Below are 19,426 nucleotides of genomic sequence, written 5' to 3' on the forward strand. Positions count from 1 at the left end.
TATTTATATTTATTTAGATCAATCCCGTTGGCACAAAATAAGCTTTTTTTCAAACAACTAGATAGCGCTTTCTGTAACTTTGTTTGGGGATATAAGAAAGCCAGGAGATCATTAAAGATGTTAAAAAACCAAATCGGATCAGGCGGTCTCAATTTCCCTGATTTGAAACTCTACTTCTGGGCCTCATTTATAAGGCGTATCAGATCTGTATTAGACTCAGAGAATCTGCTGTTTTACCACCATTTACTCTTAAAAGGAGATTCCAAACAATTCTTACTTCGTATCACCGACCCCAACTTCTATAAAAGAGTTAAATTTAAGACTGCACGGGATTTAGTAAAGATCTGGAAAGAGATACTTATTTACTGTAAAAGTAACATATATCATACCCAATTAACTTTATGGGATAATCCTGGACTACCTAACATATTTAGCGATGGGGAATCCCGAAGGTGGCAATCGAAAGGTATCAAGGTACTAGGCGACTTATATACTTCTCAAGGTATAATGGACTTCCGTACTTTAAAACAAATATATGGACTGTCCGACACACACAAGTTTAAATATAGGCAAATATACGACTTCTTAGTACGGAAGAACGGCATTAAAGTCTTATCGAGCGGGGGCATCTGGGATATCTTAAATTCAAAAAAGGAGAAATCATTAATTAGCTTGACATACAAGATCTTTACAGACTTAAGAACGGACGATAATGAAATAATAGCTAATAAATGGAATGTAAAACTGGGAATCAACGTAACAGGAAAACAAATAAGCAACTCGTATACTAACATTCATTATCATGTAAGATCTTCTAGTTTACGTTTACAGCAATATAGAACCGTATATATGCTATACTACACACCAGAAAGGATCTCTAAATGGGCCCCCAATAACAATCTGGGAGAGAAAACCAAATGCCCAAAATGCGATGCGTATGCAGCAGATCTTATACATATGCTGTTCACATGCCCAAAACTTGGGAAGTTCTGGGAAGAAGTGGGGAAAATATTAGTTATAAAAAAGGTTTCCAGCACTCCAATAACAGCCCCTATGGTAATATTAGGCCTATATACTACTAATCAACCACACTCTGTATTGCTATCTATTTTACTTTCCTGTGCCAAATTGACTCTAGCTAGAGCTTGGGTCAGCCCAAACCCACCCAACGCCTTGGAATGGTGGTATCTGGTTAACGAAATTAAAACTATGGAATGTGCGCTAGCAGAACTCAGAGGGGTCAAATCATTGCAGAAATATGAGAAAATCTGGGGGAAATTAGAATTGAATTGTACTGGCACTTAGTTTCGATTTATGTTGGGTACTGTTATTTTATGAGATGAGAACAAACTATGTATGTATATCATGAATCTGCTTACTTTGAAATAATATCGAATGTTCTTGTAACTTTATACCAGGTGAAAATAAATAAAAATAATTTTAAAAAAAAGGAAATCCATGAAGTTGGACAGTTCAGACAGAATGGCAAGGTCCAGGACACAAAGACGCAAGCCACATCCTGACCAGTCTTTACCGTATTCAATGGATGTTAGAGATAAAGTCGAAAGTCAGTAGCTCAGAGAACACCTGACTTTACATTAAAGTGAGCCTTTAGCCTTTAGCTTTTCCAGGTTATGCCAGCCACACCCTGCAATAGAGCCATTAATTCCAGGTAGTAACAGATCACTGTAGCAAACATTGACTACTGCTGGATAGATATTTGGCCTCATTTTACTATTAATTAGCAAAACAAAAAGACATTATTCGATGGAGAAGACATTCTACATTTATTTGAGGTCTGCAGTAGATGACGGTGGAAACCAAGACTCCCAGGAAAGGTCGCCGACAAAACTAGAATCCAAAACGAAATTGGGACAAAAAGTCTTCAGAAGGAGCAATTCCAAATTATATCTGAAGGATGTAGGCAGAGAGGCAGGTAGTTATCGACCAACTGAGAAGAGGTGTTGTTGCAGTGAGAATTCCCTATCACCAGTGAGGTGTTCAGAGTAAGCTGCCAGTATTAGATTGAAGCATATTGGGACTTAAAAGGGGTGGGATTTAGGGGCAATGTGGTGGGGAAACCTGGGGTTTGAGAGATGGCCACTATAGGTCGCAGATTGAGGGTATGACTTGCCCTATTTGATGAAGGACTGATGGTCGAGAAAGACACGTTTTTCTTGTTGAAAGTTTGGGTTGTTGGGAGGGAAATACACCAGCCTATCAAGTCTTATATACAACAGTGGTAGGTCACACAACTCTGTGTTCTAGGGAGCCCTCTAATTACCACAAAGCTCAGGGGGAGGCCGCACTATGGCACAACGTGTCACTCAATCACAGCCATGAAAGTCGTTGATAATAATGCCCAAGGGTTAAACTCGCTGGCAAAAAAAGCTGGGGGTCCTCCACAGTCTTGAGGGAGAAATCTTTCTGAGGCAGGAAACACAGCTACTCAGTGAAGATGGCCCCAAATGAAGGCTAAATGTTTTCCTAACCAATTTTTCTCGTCTGGCTCGACAAAGAAATTGTGAGTGTTTGCTTATAACATGTTCAAATGTAAGATACATTGGTTAGAGATAGTCAGCGAGTAGATCCATCAGTCATTCTGCAGACTGGACAGAATAAATTCATAGTCATTAACATCTATCCTTCTAACTAAAACTAGGAAACATTCCTCAAAAACACTATCCGATATCGGGCACAATGTGGAAAGGGACGTCCTTATAGTGCTGCATGGTACAAGGGCGTGGTTGGCACAAAGGGTGGGACCACTGGGCTTGTGAACATTGGGGAGGGAAGGTTTGGACCCAGAGCATGAGATTTAAGGATATATGGTAAACCCAACATCCCAACTTGAGTGTGCATACTTCTTAGTGGCACATAACAATTGTGCTAAATTAGACCGTTTTTGGCCCCAACTTTGTTGACACAGTTTCTCACTAGGATATTGTTCACATAGTTTATTTGACCACTTCCGGATCTCCCTTATGTGAGCATTGATGGTGGGCTCCATGACGACAAAACACTGGAAAAATATGGATGGGCTGTCACACATCAAAAATAAAGTCCAAAACTGCATGAACATTGCCAAATGCTTGTTGGGTTGCCCTGAAAGCAGTCATTTGAGGCATCTTGATTTTGGCCCATGTCAAGATGAAAAGAGCTAGGAAAGAAAAACTAGAAACGCTAGAGCTAGAAATGTGCTTGACAGAGCTAGAGATAGTTCAGAAACGACAAGTTACTAACCTTTGGTTATTCCTTATCTGGTAGAGACATGATCTAGCTGCAGATTCCTTACCTTTGAACTTTCCAGGCATCAGACTGGATCCGGAGGATTTTTCTTGAACAGTACCCCTGAACGCCAGTAGGTGGCACCGGTTGACTCCGTGTGATGTAGATGGTGTTGTGTTCTTCATTCTGACATCAGCGTCGTCTATATAGATGCCTCCTCAGCACGCTGATGTCAGTATTTTTTATGACTTTTCACGCCAGAAGCGCAGAGCCGTGAAGGTGACTGGCAGTAGGTGGGTCGGTAAGGAATCTGCTTCTAGATCATGTCTCTACCAGATAATGTGTTACTGAAGGTAAGTAACTTGTCCATCTTATAGAGACATTTAGCTGCAGATTCCTTACCTTTGAACAGATGCCCAAGCAATGCAATCCCCAGAGGAGGGACTGCAGAAAAGTTAATACCAAAAAGTTCTGAAGGACCGAGCAGCCAAAGAGGCCCTCCCTCTGGACCTGAGTGTCCAGGCAATGATGCTTGTCAGGCGTGTGCAGGGTGGACCACGTAGCTGCTTGGCAGATGTCAAGTACCAGGAAACCACGCTGGAGAGCCGTGGTGGCCATTTTATCCCTGGTGGAATGAGCTCGAAGGCCTTCCGGGTGTTCCTTCTTAGCTTCTTGGAGCGTAACCGATTTTTTTTTTTTTTAATGCAAAGGATCACCCATCTGGACATGGTCCTCTTTTGCATAGCATGTCTGTGAGAAGTTTGCCTGGTATATGATGTCCACAGTTCTGTGGGCACCTTGTATCAGTCCAAACAATCCCTTGTGGTGGTTGTAAGTTAACCTTATAGACAAGCTATCCTAGTGGTAGCATGGACTAAGCAGCCTAAAGGCTTAACTCAAGAGGACATGCGAAGCCAGCTGTTTTACCATATACAATCCTGTAATATCAAATGAAAGGACACCACACAAGTTATATATTATCAAAATATATGTATTTATTCTTAGAATAATCCCCACTACTCTTTATGAGCAATGAAGCACAAGCGTTTAAATAAAAGCACAGTATAACATAGACAAGTTGCACGTTTTGGATGAGGCCGGTGGCCACTCAAACCATATATCAATAAAGTGGTATAACAATCACTAATCGATCGGGGGTGAGGCCTAGGGCCTTGTGAATCGCTGGGACTACACTGGACTAACAGCAATTAGGACGGGAGTAGCCCGCGGGATTCGGGTGCAGTGCGGGAAGCACAGGCTTGCACCAATGTAAAGTCAATGGTGCGTAAAAGTTATCGTATTACAGTTTTAAGAGTCTTCCGACTGGACTAGAAGGACAAAACTTTAGAGTTAGACACTAGAGGTGTATACCACTACAGGAGCACCGGCGTTCGTGTTACCTCACCCATAGGAAGCGGGTGCACAGGTGCGAAGATGTGTCTGATTTCGTCACGAAGTTCTAGGGTGCCTGAAGATGAAGATGAAGATGCTGCAGGCGTCCAGAAGAGAAGTGTCCGGTGCGATCCAAGGGTGGATCGAAGTTGAAGAGTACCTGAAAGCAGAGGGGACAGAGTCTGGGTCACTAGCCAGTGACCAGGAAGGAACCATGAAGGAACCAGGCAATGTCGGGCGCAATCAGGTCGATGTTGTGTAGCTTCTCTCCGCTGCCGCGTGGTCTCTGGGGCACCGAGGATGTCCTGGAGTGAATCACGAGCTGTCCCACGAAGGCTCTCGCTGTCGGCGGTGTCGGCTTCAAGATCGGAGTAAACAAGCCTTGGCAAAGGCAACCCACGCAGGATTCGAGGATGGCTTAACACTCGGACCAGCAAGGTCAGAGCGGGTGCTCCTTTTCAGGGGAGCGAGTGCCAGTCTGGAGCAACCAGACCAGCTGTGTAAATTCAAGGGTTCGTCGGTTCTGGGGCCGCTAGCCAACGGGCAAGCGACCGGACCAACGCGTCGAGCAGGGAAATGCAAAAGGGCCCCACGCAGCACTCGTCGAGTGTGGAGGGGTGAGCTTTGGTGCAAAAGCTGCTCGGGGCTGGAGCTTCTCAAACTCCAATGCACAGCTTCGAGGGAGCCTCGGGTGCTGCTCGGTCAGCGCTTCGTTGTTCCTCCAAGATGGCCGCTCCCACGCTTCAGGTCGCCTCCACGGGTCTCAGCTCTGCAGGGACTGTGGATCGAGCTGTTAGAAGGCAGGCACGCTGGGTCTTGTCGATCTCCGTCGCTCGAGTTCCGGCGGGAACTGCAACAAAGCAAACGTCGAGGTGCTGGATGGTGCCTGTTTGCACAGGGTGGTCACTCCTTGACCACAAGGAAGATTCTTCAGTCTTCTACGTCGAGTAGGATGCCGAAGGGTCCAGAGTTTCGTTTCATTAGTTTCAGTCAGGATAATCTGATGTGCATTGGCACTGCTCCCACCTATATTCCAAATCTGGGGGCTGGATTACCTGCTAGGTCCCTCCTATGGGTGGGACCCAGGAAGGGGGTGGGTCCAGTTTGCCGCCAAGACTGGGGCTGGAGTGCCCCAGAACCGGTTTGACTGGAATCTGCCCAGTGACACCTTGTGTGCCCCAGGCAGTGTCTAGTTTCTTTCAACCCTCCCTGCTACAATCCACTATCTCCTGTCTGGGGTGGTGTGACACCTCCCTGTGACAGGAGATCCTTTGATCAAGCCTCCTCTGTCGAGTTTCGGTCAGCAGCAGGAGGCCAGACTCGTGTCTGTGGCAGCAGCATCCATTTTGTGATGCTGGGGCTCTGGTTTGGATTAACCGCATTTGCAGTAAGTAACATGTCTTCCCCTCCTAGAGGGGTGGGATGCTGCCCCCGTCGTCAGAACTGGCGAGGGGGTAGTATTCCACGTTGTATGACACCAAACACGACATGTTTTGATAAAGCCAACCGGAGTTGCAATAACCGTAAGGATTATAATGCACTTTAGAGTATATGGTATGGCAGTATCACTGGAACAGCAGTAAAGAAATGGTTCCGAACACTGCAGACAGGCTCAGCTCATGCTAGAGCACCATCTCCCATAAAACCAAGCACTCTGCCTCCAGGATTGTGAAGGCCTGCCATAGGAGTGACTGATAGGTATATATGTGTCCAGATATAGGTTTAGATATAGGTATACTATATCTAAGCAAGGGGTGATTACACCACCTTGCCCCAGCTGTGTGAACAGCCAGTTGTGTCGATTTAATGACCAGCCAGGGGTGGCAAAAGATATGCTGCAGCCCTGGTAGGCCTTGGATGCACCTATGCCCTGAGCACCTATAGTGCATGGTACAGGGGCTGACAAGGTGTCCAGTACCAAATTGGTTATGTACCTATAGTACATGTCTGTGAATTTAGAGAGAGAACAGCAGGCTGTGGGTCTGATTAGCAGGCCCACAGCCACATTAATTAGAAAACCAGTGAAGCAAAAATTGGGGTGACCATAGGATAGCAGACCCTACTCTCCTACAATATCCCTTCTTTGCTCCAACGTAACCCACAAAGAGTTGGTCTTCAACCCGGAACTCTTTAGGGTGCTAAAGGTAGAATGATAACGCTCTTTTTGATTCCAGACAGTGAAGAAGTTCTTCCTCCTTAGAAGGATGCGGAGGAGCATGGAAGGTGTACAAGGTGACCGATTACCCTAGGCGGAAAGGTGTCACAACTTATGGTAAAAAAATAAACCCTAGTGTGGTTCACTACCTTATCTTGGAAGACGGTCAAGTAAGGAGGTAGAGAAGCAAGAGCCTGCAGCTCGCTTACCCTCCTGGACGACGTTATTTCCACTAAAAAGGCTGTCTTGATCGTGAGCAGGCAGAGAGGGCAATTGCGCAGGGGCTCCAATGCGGCACACATCAGATAAGTAAGGACCAGATTAAGGTCCCATTGGCACATGTTGAAAGGAGAAGGTGAAAACTAATGCGTAAGCCTCTTTAAGAATCTATGTACAATATGTGATTTAAAAAGTGATCTGGCAACCACAGAAAAGCAGAAAAGGCCAAAAGGTGCCCAGAGCAGAGCCCTGCTGGGCAAGAGACAGTATGAAAAGGAGAATGTCTGACAGAGAGGCGGCCAATGGGTCTATAGACCGTTCTCAATATTTACAAAATTGTTGCCATCGGCAGGCGTATATTGACTTGGTGGAGGGACGCCTGGCTGCCGGAATAACCTCACATACTTGAGGAGGAAGGTCGAATGCTGTCATTTGTCGCTGCTCAGTCTCTACGCAGGGAAACGGAGAGTGGACAGGTTTGGGTGGAGGACCCTCACCTGCTGCTGCAACAGAAGATCCACCCAAAAGGGCAGCCTGACCAGAGGATCGATGCTCATTTGCTCAGGATACCAAACTCTCTGTGCCCAGTCAGAAGCCACAAAAATGACTTGTGCCCGGTTGTTCCTGATCTTCTTGAGTACTCTGGACAGGAGTGGTATGGGAGGAAAGACGTATAGGTGAGCGAGTTCCACTCAAGAAAAAAAGCGTTGCTGAGTGAGAGCCACCTTGGAAACTCCAAAGCGTAAAACTGCTAACATTGCGCGTTCTCGACGGAGGCGAACAGATCTAACCACGGGTCTCCCCTGAGTCCTTGGACCACCTCCGGATGGAGATGCCACCCGTCATCCACTAAGCACCATCAGCTGAGTTTGTCCGCCCTGGTGTTCACTGGTGTTGAACCACTGGTGTTGAACCACTAGATGATATGCCCTGTTCCAGCCAAGTCCAAAGGCGCCGGGCCTCTTGACAGAGTATCCACAAGCCCTGTTTTTTTGCAGTAGCACATGGCAATGATGTTGTCTGTGAACACTTGAGCCACCCTTCCCTTGATAGATGGTAGGAAAGCTATCAGTGTCAGTCGGATCGAACGAAGCTTCATCAGGTTACTGTGGAGCCCGGCTTCCGCTGGAGACCAGAGTTCTCTGATCTCCACCTTCCCCAGATGGCCACCCTTACCCAGGAGTGACGCATCTATCACCACTGTGAGATCTGGGTGGGGAAGGGAGAGGGGTCTGCCTGTAACCCATTCACGGTTCGTTAGTCACCCATGCAAATCTCGTGCAATTCCCTCCGAGATGGCACCAGGTCAGTGAGACTTCCCTAATGCTGCACCCACTGGAACTTTAGTTCCCACTAGCAGTCTCTGCATGTGCCATCTGACATGAGTCACTAGCAGGATGTATGAGACCCAGCAGCCTCCAAGTCTGTCTCACCAAAATCCAGGGCAGAGACTGAAACATCGGTATCTTAGCTTGAATATCCTGGACTCTCCATTCAGGAGGATATGCCCAAAACTGCACCGTGTCCAGAACATGCCCAGATGCTCCCTTTCAGCTCTGCTAAAAGGGAGCATATGGGGAGGAGTCAGGTGTGACTTTGGCACGTTGATAGTGAACTTCAGCAAATGCAGGAGATTTGCCGAAGACCGGAGGTGGGAGATGAGCTTCTGGGGTGGGCCTGCCTTTAACAGCCAGTCATCGAGATAGGGGAAGACTGGAACCCCTGAACTCCGCAGTTGAGCTGCAACCACCACCATCACTTTGCTGAACACCAGAGGGGCACTGGTGAGGCCGAAGGGGAGAATGGCAAACTGAAAATGCTCGTGGCCTACCGTAAACCGCAGGGATATGGAAGTAAGCATCCTGCAAGTCCAGCTCTACCATCCAGTCTCCTGGGTCCAGGGTAGACCGAGCCTGAACCAGAGTAAGCATCTTTAACTTCTCTTTTTTGAGGAAGCAGTTGAGGGCTCTGAGGTTGAGGATAGGACAAAGGCCTCTGTTCTTTTTGGGGCACCAGAAAGAAGCGGGAATAGCAACCACAGCCTACTTCTGGCACTGAATCCCTCTCGATGGCTCCCTTGGCCAAGAGAGTTGTGACTTCCTCTTGAATTAAAGCGAGGCGATCCTCCATCAACCAACTGTATATAGGAGGCAGGGGTAGCCTTGAAGGGGAGGGAGTTGTAACTTCGGACTATCTGGAAAACCCACCTGTCCGTGGTGATGTCCAGCCAGTGGTTGAGGTGATGGCGTATACTACCACGAGCTGGACGCCCATGATCCTGGAAAATCTGATCAGGAGGGTTTGGAGGCGGAGGAGGGAGAGGGAGAGGGGTTTGTGGCCTAACCTGACTTCTGGCTGCCTGACAAACAGAGTTGGGGAGAGCCACAGCCGTGCAGAAGTGGAACTTGCCCTGTACTTAGGCTAGGCTAGGATAGGGCTGGCGCAGCAGGAAGCCACTTTCGTAGTGACAAAAGGAGTGAAAGGTGGATGCAGGCCAGGATGACATATAGTGGCCCAAGGACTTGGCCGTAGCCTGCAACTCCTTGAAGCTCTCTAACGCCATGCCCGCCCGATCTCTGGAGAAATGCGAGCCATCAAATGGCATGTTCATTAGGTTGGCTTGGACATCCCAGGAGAAGCCAGACCTTCTCATCCAGAGTCTGTTGTGTCGAGGTCACAGTGAATAGTAAACTTTGCTGCGTCTCTTCCGTCAGCAGCAGCTTGGGAGCGGGTAGCCCAGGGATCCTCTGGGACTTGTGGCAGCACTTGCTCAACCGTCTCCCATAGGGAATGGGAGTAATGGACCAATAGGCACGCAGTATTTACTGACCGCAGTGCTAGGCTGGTGGAAGAAAACATTTTCTTTCAAAAGCTATTCAGCCTCTTGGATCCCATCTTCAGGGGTGCGGAAGGGAATGCGCCACAGGAGGTAACGGCTTGGACCACCAAGCTCTCAGGAGTTGGATGTGATGAGAGGAAGGCTGGACCGCCTGGAGAAGGGTGTTGGCGGTGGGCAATCGTTCTATTCACAGGAGCTCCTGTGTTGGGTTTGGACCAAGTCTCCAGTAGAAGGTTTGTTAAGGCCTCATTGAAAGACCGCAATGGTTCAGAGGTGGTGACGCCAGGCTGAAAGATCTCCTTCAAGACATTGGTCTTGACTGCCACAGTAGGAAGCTGCAGGCCCAAGACTCTTGCAGCTCTATGCATCACCATGGCAAAGAAAGCTCCCTCCTCCATAGCCAGGGTAGGAGGGGAAAGCATGCGAGGCTCTGGAGAGGTATCTAAGCCACTGGCATCACCCAGTTCCTCGTTTTTAAAACTGGATTTCTAAGGGATCCTGCGTCTCCTCCCAATCTTCCTCCAATCCGAGCCCTTCAGAATAAGGCTGAGGAAATGACAAAGCCCAAATGCTCCGTCTGCTCTGGTCTCAGTGTCGGTGGATGTCCAACCTGCTGTGTCAAGGCGCTCATGGCGTCATAAAATTCCTTCATTTGGGCGGGGGACGCTCTCAGCCCCGGAAATCGAGGGAAATGCGGGTCGACCCGGCACTCTGCAGAACGAGGCCTCGCACACCAAGACTCCTCCGTCGGGTCGGGTGACAGACTGGGTAAAGTCGAAGCACTCTTCAACTTGTGCTACTTCCTGACCCCTTGGAGTGGGAGGACAAAGACTTGGAGCCCCCGAAGCTGTGCTCGGACCTTCCAAGACCGGGAGTAAGACCTCTAAGGTGTCTGACGCCTGGCCGCAAACAGCTTTAGGGACCGCTACCTCAAAGCTTTCTTCGCCATGACCTGTCAGGCGGAGCAAGACTTTGGGTTGTGGTAGTGCTCAAGACACCAAAGACACACTAGGAGGGGATCTGTGACCGACATGGCACGGTGACAGGCGCCGCACAGTTTGAATCCTGAGGTCCACTTGGACATTAGGAAACCCTACACACCAAGGAAAAGTTTGACAAAGTCGAAAAAAAATTACAGGGGGTAGCTCTGTTCGGGTCTGTGCTGGCTGGCGTGGAAAGAAAAGAACTGACATCTGTGCGCCAAGGTGATGCCTATTTAGGCGACGCAGACATTATAATGATGACCACAATGACATTGACATTACGCTGAGTCTACTGACGCCACCTACTGGCATGCAGGGTTACTGTTCATGAAAAATCTTCCGGATCCAGTCTGACACCTGAGAAGTTCAAAGGTAAGGAATCTGCCGCTAGATGTTTCTATCAGATTAATTGAGCCCGGTCAAAATGTAGTGCAAGTTGTATGCTCTAAGGCAAATATGATAGACAGACCAGGCTAACTATGATAATCCTGTGGAACGAAGGGGAACTGAGCTAGGAAGCTACCAGCCTGTAAATTATGAGCTAAATCAGTTAGAGCGCAAAATGAGTTGGAGGTCAGTCGGGGTCCTCACGGGCATGAGATGCAGATGTAAATCAATCTTTTGTTAGTTTATATGGGAATAAAGCAGGACATTTCCCTCACCCAAAGAGAGTCATTGTTGACACCTGCAGACTCTCCTTGTTTTATAGCTGAATAGGCTTCAGGAGTTGATCAACCTATTAAATTTGGTTGGGTTATATCCGGTATGCCAGACTTTAGCTTGGTAAGTTGCCAGGTTCAGGTATAGTCACCCCTTTATTCTTTAAAACATTTAGTCACAGCCTTGAACATTCAACCCCCTCTCACCAACGCACATAATTCCATCTCCGAGACACAGACCTTGTTGAACTCTATGTTGGAGGCACAAATTTTCTAAACCCCTAACTTGGGCCAAGACCTGACACTGCGATTCATGTGGACCGATATCCCTTTTAAATGTAGACACAAAGGACCTTAGTATCCTGCCTGAAAACAGTTCTCCGGACACTTATAGACCTAGATCATACTGACTATGTCCCGAGAAGACCCATGGAGACCATACAAAAAGGATATTTCATATACTTCAAAACTGTTAGAATAACCTGGAAGAATGCTCTGCTACTGTCAGTGGATGCAGAAAAAGCATTTGATCAATTGAATTGCAGATTTCTACTGAGGTCAGTGGAGGAGTTCAGGATTGGGAAGAGGTTTATGACTGGAGTAAAGTGTGGATATACACAACCAACTTCTTGAGTCAGAATTGAGATTCCCATACAAGCCTGAATGGGAGAACTAGAGACATATGGAGTGATGTCTGCATTGAAGATCAATACGGCCAAATACCAGGTTCGACACTAGGTCTTGATTGGCTCCATCAAAGCCGAGAGTCATCAGAATCTGGAAAAGGGGCTCTGACAGAGGCCGGGACAATGCCTTGACAGAGGAGATGGGAGGCAGAGTTGGCCTGTCGCTCTCAGACATAGAATGGGAGGAGAGCCAAAGAAAGAACAAATGATCTCTAACCGGAATGGCAACCAGTATTTGTTTCTTTTTTTGCTGTGAGGGTGTGGTCTTAAGTGAAGTAGTGTGCCAAGATCATTGCCTTGCATTCCAACCATGGTGCTTTGTAAAAATGTACTCTCAAGTTTTGGTCCAAATGTGGGCTTGCACATCAGCACAAAGATTTCCAAAATATATTTTGCTGGGGTAGCTCACACATAAACTTCTCTACGTTGCTCCAGGACAGATATTCTAGTGTCATTGGTGCTATGTTTGACAAAACAAACAATTATCAGTCCTGTGGGTTAAGCATAGGACTCTGCCTCACTCTGGGGATTGTGAACATTTAACACTAGAACAGAGAGGTGAGTACTTTATTATTAGGAAGCATATAAAGCGCAATGGTTACTCCAACGGGAGTGTCCCCGCGCTAGGGCAAAACTGAACCCCAAACCCTCCCATGCTGGCCACCAAGAAAACACGGGCATCCATACAAGATGGCACCTTACCACTGTCGCCCACCCGGGGGAGACGGAAGAGCCATGTTTTCAATTTCTTACAAAACAAAGACTCAGACTCAGTAGTCCTAAGATCCACTGGGAGCTCATTCCAGGCCTTAGCTGCCAAGAAACCAAAGGATCTTCCATCAATCCGCACCTTCCACAGTCAATCTTGCACTGCCCAATGATCTCAGATTTCAAGCAGGCTGGTGGACTGTCAGGAGAGGCCATAAGAAACGCCTTCCCCTTTCCCCAATGATCCTGTGACTAAGGCATAAAGCCTTAAAGGTAACTCTGGTCCGGATAGGGAGCCAATGCAGTTCCTTCAAAGCTTCTCCGACCGATGTCCTCCTAGGTATGTTCAAGATAAGCCGGGCTGCGGCATTTTGGACCTTCTGCAAGATGTTAAGATTTTTGGCAGTCACCCCTCGATACAAGACATTACAGTAATCCAGGCGAGACTTGACCAACGCCTGTACAATAGTCCTTTTATCATTCAGGGGGAGGAGGTCCAAGATCTTACGTATCAACTTCAAAATGCCAAAACAAGTCCCAGCCACAGCCAATATTTGCGAGGAGAAGGAGAGATTAACGTCGAACCAGACTCCCAGATTTTTCATCTTGGCTTTCGGCACTGGACTGGTTCCCAATGCTTCTGGCCACCAATGCTGTGACCAGAGGGAGGGCTGTTTCCCAACCACCATCCCCTCTGTCTTCCCTGCATTTAACTGGGGACAGCTCAGTCTCATCCAGTCCACGAGTTCCCCCAGGCAGGTCCTAAAATCGGCCACCCTTCCAGGTCCCTTCTGTTCCAAGGTCGTAACTAGCTGAGTGTCATCAGCATACGACACCAGCTGAAAACCATGTTTCGGAACAATATCTGCAAGTGGGCGCATATAAATGTTAGAGGGTTGGGCTAAGAGCGGAACCCTGCGGCACCCCCTGGTTTAAAGGACAGGAAAGTCATGCAAGATGCCCATATCTCTTCAAAAATTTAGCCAACTTGCCCCTGAAATACCCAACTCTGAATATGGTCATTCTGAGGGGTAGGCAAGGGTATGAGGTCAAGTATCAATCTGGAATGCTGCCCCAAGAAAGGGATGTGATATTTAAGCGGAGTCCTATCTGAGTAGACATTGGCTGGTGTTGGCAGCTTTGTTGTAAGTGGTGTTGAGGAGGGTTGAACTGGGGTGTTTCCTTTTGCTGGTTGATTCCGGGTGGACGAAACGTCAGTACTGTTTCTTCTCGGGCCAATGGTTGTAGGCAAGAGTATGTTATAGAACAGATTTGGTTTTTCAGATTACCAGATATTAATGGAGTGTTTTTGTGGCTCAAACAAAGCACTTCTACCTCCTTTTAAAAAAATTAAATGCAATGTAACACTGCATAAAGTTCATATTGCATACATAGCATATACATGCATTTAATGTTTGAAGCTTCCGCTGACTCAAAAAGGTGATGATAACTAGAGAATTACAAAAGTTATTCCCTTGTGTTTCTCTCAACCATCTTCATTATTCCTGCCAGTATAGTTTTTAGTTCTTTCTTACCAGACAGTGTAGGATATCTGGATGAGAAAGTCCTATTGTGAACTTCTAGTGGGCTAGAAAACTAAACTGCCCATTAACCACATGCGCGCTAGCGGTTTTCCCGCTGTGCGCTGCGTTTTTAAAAAACCCGCGTTACCTGACGAGCTCAGCTCGTCATCCGCGTAGTGCAGGTTACGCCCATGACGAGCTGAGTTCGTCATCCGCCCCGAAGGGGTTAATTACTGCTGATTGACCCTACTGTCACTCATGTGCTTGCTTCTTATTCAATGACTTCTATTCCTCTTCTTGTGTTCAGCCTTTTCCTGGAGCATAGTATCATTGCCTTCGTTTTGATTGTCTGACTTGTAGCCTTCCACTGCTCATTTTTAGGGAGTTACTTTTTTTCTATTAGGTTAAGCACTCCATGAAAGCGCTGGTTTCCCGGCTCTCTCCCTTGTGTGCTTCTCCCCCTCCAAATACTGGTACCACCCAGTGCTCCATATGGCGCTCTCTCCCTCCAAACTCCCCTGTGTTCCTCTCTCCCTCAAGTGTTGCTCTATCTCGTACTTTTCCCTGCCACCCTCCCCCTTCCCCCACTTTGTTGTGTGTGCTACTCCATGTTGCTCTCCTTTACACACCTGCTACTCTGTCCCCGCACACTCAGTGGTCCTTATTTAAAAAAAAAAAAATATATAGAATTTTTGTTATTTATTCATCCAAATGGCCTCTGCCATCTTGGAGCTATCAAGAATGGACGAAAAGAAAATGATGCTCATGTAATTCTGTAGGGCACCAAAAAGTAAGTGATGGATGGAATACTTTAATTATTTGTAGTCTCTGGTAACTGCTCGGACCACATCCCAATCCATCATTTTGTGCCCACCATACGACCTCAGTTTGGACCCAACCATATGCAAATCAGTGTTGAACCCGCTCCACTGGGAACTGCCCAGCCCAAACTGCCAGGCCTGGTCATCCCTGAACCAGAACCCAAGCAACCTATGTCCTGTTTGACTCTTATTCATGCTCATCAGCCAGGTATAGCTTACTTCTAGTGACGCAGTGAGAACGGGACCCACATCTGCCTCACTTAGGGCATCAGAAACAAAGTAATGGATGGAATGATTAAATTAATCTCAGGCACTGGTACTCGCTTGGGTTGCATACCCAGCTATCACCCCGCCTTCAGTGTGACTGGGTGGGGAGCACCTGGCCTGGAAGTTCGAGCTGGACTGTTCTAATCCGAGCAGGGTCAAAGTTGATTTGCAGAGGTGGCATGGATAAAAAATGATGGCTTGGGAAGCGTCCCAGGCAATTGTCAATGGCTGAGATTAATTCAAGCATTTCATCCAGCACTTTGTTTTTGATGACCCATGTCATTCTATAATGCAAAAGAAGAGGCCACCTACTACTTAGAAATAAAGGTTCCTTGAGGTAGGGACAAAATCAATTAGTGTACATGTTTAAGGCAATCAACTATAGATATGAATATGAGGTTGATAATAAGGTAATGATGAACAAAGAACCAAGGCAACTGAGTGTATATATCAAAAATACAAAAAGGGAATTTATTTAAATATTTTTGCCAAAGAACGACTTAAAATATTCATACACTCACATTCATGTCCAACAATCTCTCTATCATTCAAACAAAACATTACAAATTAGACCATTTATGCAGTAAATCAATTGACACAAGAATATTACAAAAAGATTCAAACAAGACCATGTGGCACAAATTCGAATGACTGGTAATGTTTCATAAACATTATAATGTCATTCTGTAGGCATGTACGTGGATGGTCACACTTGTGTACCCAAAGAATTATGTGACTGGCAACTGCAGACACGTCATCGTGCTTTTTTGTAGATCCAGCGCAGGCTGAAAAAAACCTATTGTCGGCTTACTGAGATTTTACAGTGGAATTAAAACCCACCCATTGCTTACTATTGGTTGGCTTTATTGGCACTCTTATTTAATGGCATCTTATTTAATGGCTTGACTTGTCCTTCTTGGTTTTTTTTCCTCTCTGAGCAAATCATCTGTCCTTACACTGCGGCGCAGCACAACAGCAGTTGGGGGAACAGTGCCCTGGGTTTAGTGTCCAATGTAGTGCTGTGCAGAATCAGTAATTTGATAGGTGAGGGGAAACTCTCCATTCCCTTATGTGCTTCTTTTTGGGTGTTCTCATTCGTGCTTTTCTGGTGGTCTCTCCGGCTTGTGCTTCTCCCCTCACACCCTCCATGTTCTGATTTTCCCCTTCCTTTCTCTCCCCCATCCTCTCCTCCGTTGTAACCCCCTCTCACCTGCAGGCTTTATTTTTAATTGGCGCAATCTCGCTAACAAAACTTAATTTTAACTTACCAATCCAAGTTGCATCTTCCATCTTAGCTAGGCAAATATTTAAAAAATGAAAGCAAATGGCACCCTCGTCATGTGTATTCTTTATGATACATTTGCATTTCAGTGCAATTATATATCGCCTTTTATTACTTTTTATTTTGACAACGCCGCCTAGTTTACAAATGCTGTACAGTCCCACCAAAAGCAATTGGCTCAACCAACAGGCCCCAAAAGTAAGACCTATTGGCTTTGCCAATGCTTGCTTGGCATCAGCTGCCCTATTCCAGAAGATCAACTGCTGATGGTAAACCACTACGCTGCAATGAGTACCCTTGGTCGCTGGAGTTTGGCATTATATATCACTGTTGACCATATAGCATTATTTCGTAGTGGGACAAACTGTAGAAATGCATTATTTTATTTCATGATTTGTCACAGCTTAAGAGGGTACAAGTTTATAACCAGCAAGGCAGTGGCAACCCCGTGGCAAAACCCGATTACACACCAAGTAAATGCTTGATTCGGGTAGTTACAGATTGTTTTAGTTTTGTTATTCTTTAAGACCCTTCTGGTTTGTTTTGGACCTGGAATCAAGCAATGAAATAGTCATTCGTAGTATGTGGCTGGAGCTTACCCACAGTGGGTAGGGCATTGGACAATTAACTATCCTATAACAGGAGGCCAAAGTAATTCTCTTCTTCCGACGTGTTTCCGATCTTTTCTTCCTCTAAACCAATGTCCTGTTAAATGGAAAAGAAAAAAACATTAAGTACTGCAGCTCCATACTTCTAGCTCTTAGAAAAGCTGTATGCCCATGATACAAACGCTAGCAGTCCTATCAGCCACTGACCACACATGACTGATGACTCGTATGGTAAATTAAAGGTGTTTGAGGGACTCGCATGCTGCCCACTGTTGAATTTATGGCGTTAGGAAGGGTGGTTTTCTACTGGGATCGATTTGTCTTATTATTAATTATTTCTTCCCAACCAACTTTGTTCTTGTATTCTACACAGATGATGCCAGACATCAGGAGCGCTTTGTTTGGTACCAATGCTAACCGAAAGTTCTTGGACTAAGGTTCTTGAATAGACGGTAGCTGGCTGGACCTGTACCACGACTGTATGGGACATGAGCATCGGAGAGAGAAAGAAGCGATAAAGAGAGTGGTCTTGAGCTTGTTAAAGGCCATCAAATGTTTAAGTACTGTATCCTGCTGGCTCAAGTATGAATAAATCAGTCAAGATATTTGTAGTGTCGGGTGACACGTCCATGGTGTTAATGTGTGTACTGCATTAGATGGAAATTGCCTCCCAACTTCTGAAGGATCTTCCTTTATTGTCTCCTGGAAACAGTCCTCCATAATGTATGACGTGGGAAAGCAACATCAAATTCATAGAATATTATATTTTATTTAGCTTACTGTGGTCTCCTATGTTAAAGGCTGTGTATTTACACGCAGTTGTCTACTGCCTGTTCTCTTGTCATTAAACCCTGATATGCATTCCAGGCCAGGTTTTGCTAATATGTATATGTGGAGAGAAACTTGCCAGCTCTTAATTGTCCCATGAAGAGTTTGGTTATTTATTGAAATAAAAATTGTGTGACATGTGTGTTTGCTTTTCCTTTCGGAAAAACTAAGTTTTATAATACAAACGTCGCTTTGTTGTAGTTACGTTTCTGGCGCTGAATAGACTGTTAATGCCTGCTGGTCTAGTATCTTTTCTGCACAGCAGTTCAGAAGTGCCTGCACTGGGAACGAAAAAAACTTTTTAAAACTATCCTATCACTTTAAGTGATTTGAGAGCCCAATTCAAGTGTTCCTTTCCTGCCTACTGTTTTTCTCCAGTAGCATGTTGTTCGTTTTCATCTTAGTCAGGCCTACATATAGTATTAATGCACAATATCCTGAAAAATAGAGATCTCATCGAGTCGTCTCTCACTTTCACCTGAATGCGCCAAGTGTACATTTAACATATCATTTCCCTCTGAACTTTTGGGGAGGTTTTTGTTGTAACAAAATTATTAGTAAACATTTAACCAAACTGAACCAAAGCCTGTCAGTGAGCTTGTACACAGTTATCAGCGTTTCACCCAAAAACATGGATTTTACCGCCCTTCCTGCTCACTGCCTTGTTCCTGCTTATCTGCCTCTCAACAGGATACAGGTGGGTGCTTCTGCTCTATATCTTGTCGCTGTGACACCACCTCATTGATCTGGCCGAAATGGGTATCGGATCGATTGTGTTCCCTTTCAAAGACCAGGCCTAGCAGCTTATGCCGGATGTTCCTACTGGGGCAGGACCGAGAAGGATTTGCACATGGTTGATCCTCTTCTATCATGTCAGATGAACTAAAAAAGAATGAGATTAATTACTATTCTTTTTTTATCAATTCATCATTTCTGTTAATGATGTGTATACTGCTTCAGAGTGCAGACAGGCAGAGGCTTTCAGAAAACTCAGAATGGTTCCTAAGCAAGAGTGTAGAAGACTTGGAGGTATATTTACATAGAAGTGACCGAGCGCAGCATCATACTTCTTTGCTTAACGCCGCACTCAGCCACTTCTGAAATGCAGGGCTGCACCTTATTTACAATAAAATGGTGCAGCCCTGCGTTTCCCCCCTACGCTGGCACTCTTTTCAGCTGGCTAGCGCCAATGCAGGTACCCTTGCACCATAGTCCAAGGGTGCATGCA

General features: G+C 46.0%; 1 protein-coding gene across 1 annotated transcript in view; it reads left to right on the plus strand.

Annotated features, from left to right (window-relative positions):
• ATP6V1E1 (ATPase H+ transporting V1 subunit E1) overlaps positions 1-18,340 on the plus strand; it is a 199,848-nt gene extending 181,508 nt beyond the window's left edge. Inside the window, exon 9 of the mRNA XM_078673633.1 lies at positions 17,744-18,340. Coding sequence (XP_078529759.1) covers positions 17,744-17,806 — 63 coding nt within the window. The 3' untranslated portion in view covers positions 17,807-18,340. The remainder of the gene's footprint in view (positions 1-17,743) is intronic.
• Positions 18,341-19,426: the final 1,086 nt, after the last annotated feature.

This window comes from Lissotriton helveticus, chromosome 1_1 (genome assembly GCF_964261635.1).
Source record: "Lissotriton helveticus chromosome 1_1, aLisHel1.1, whole genome shotgun sequence".
In the NCBI taxonomy this organism is placed as follows: Eukaryota; Metazoa; Chordata; class Amphibia; order Caudata; family Salamandridae; genus Lissotriton; species Lissotriton helveticus.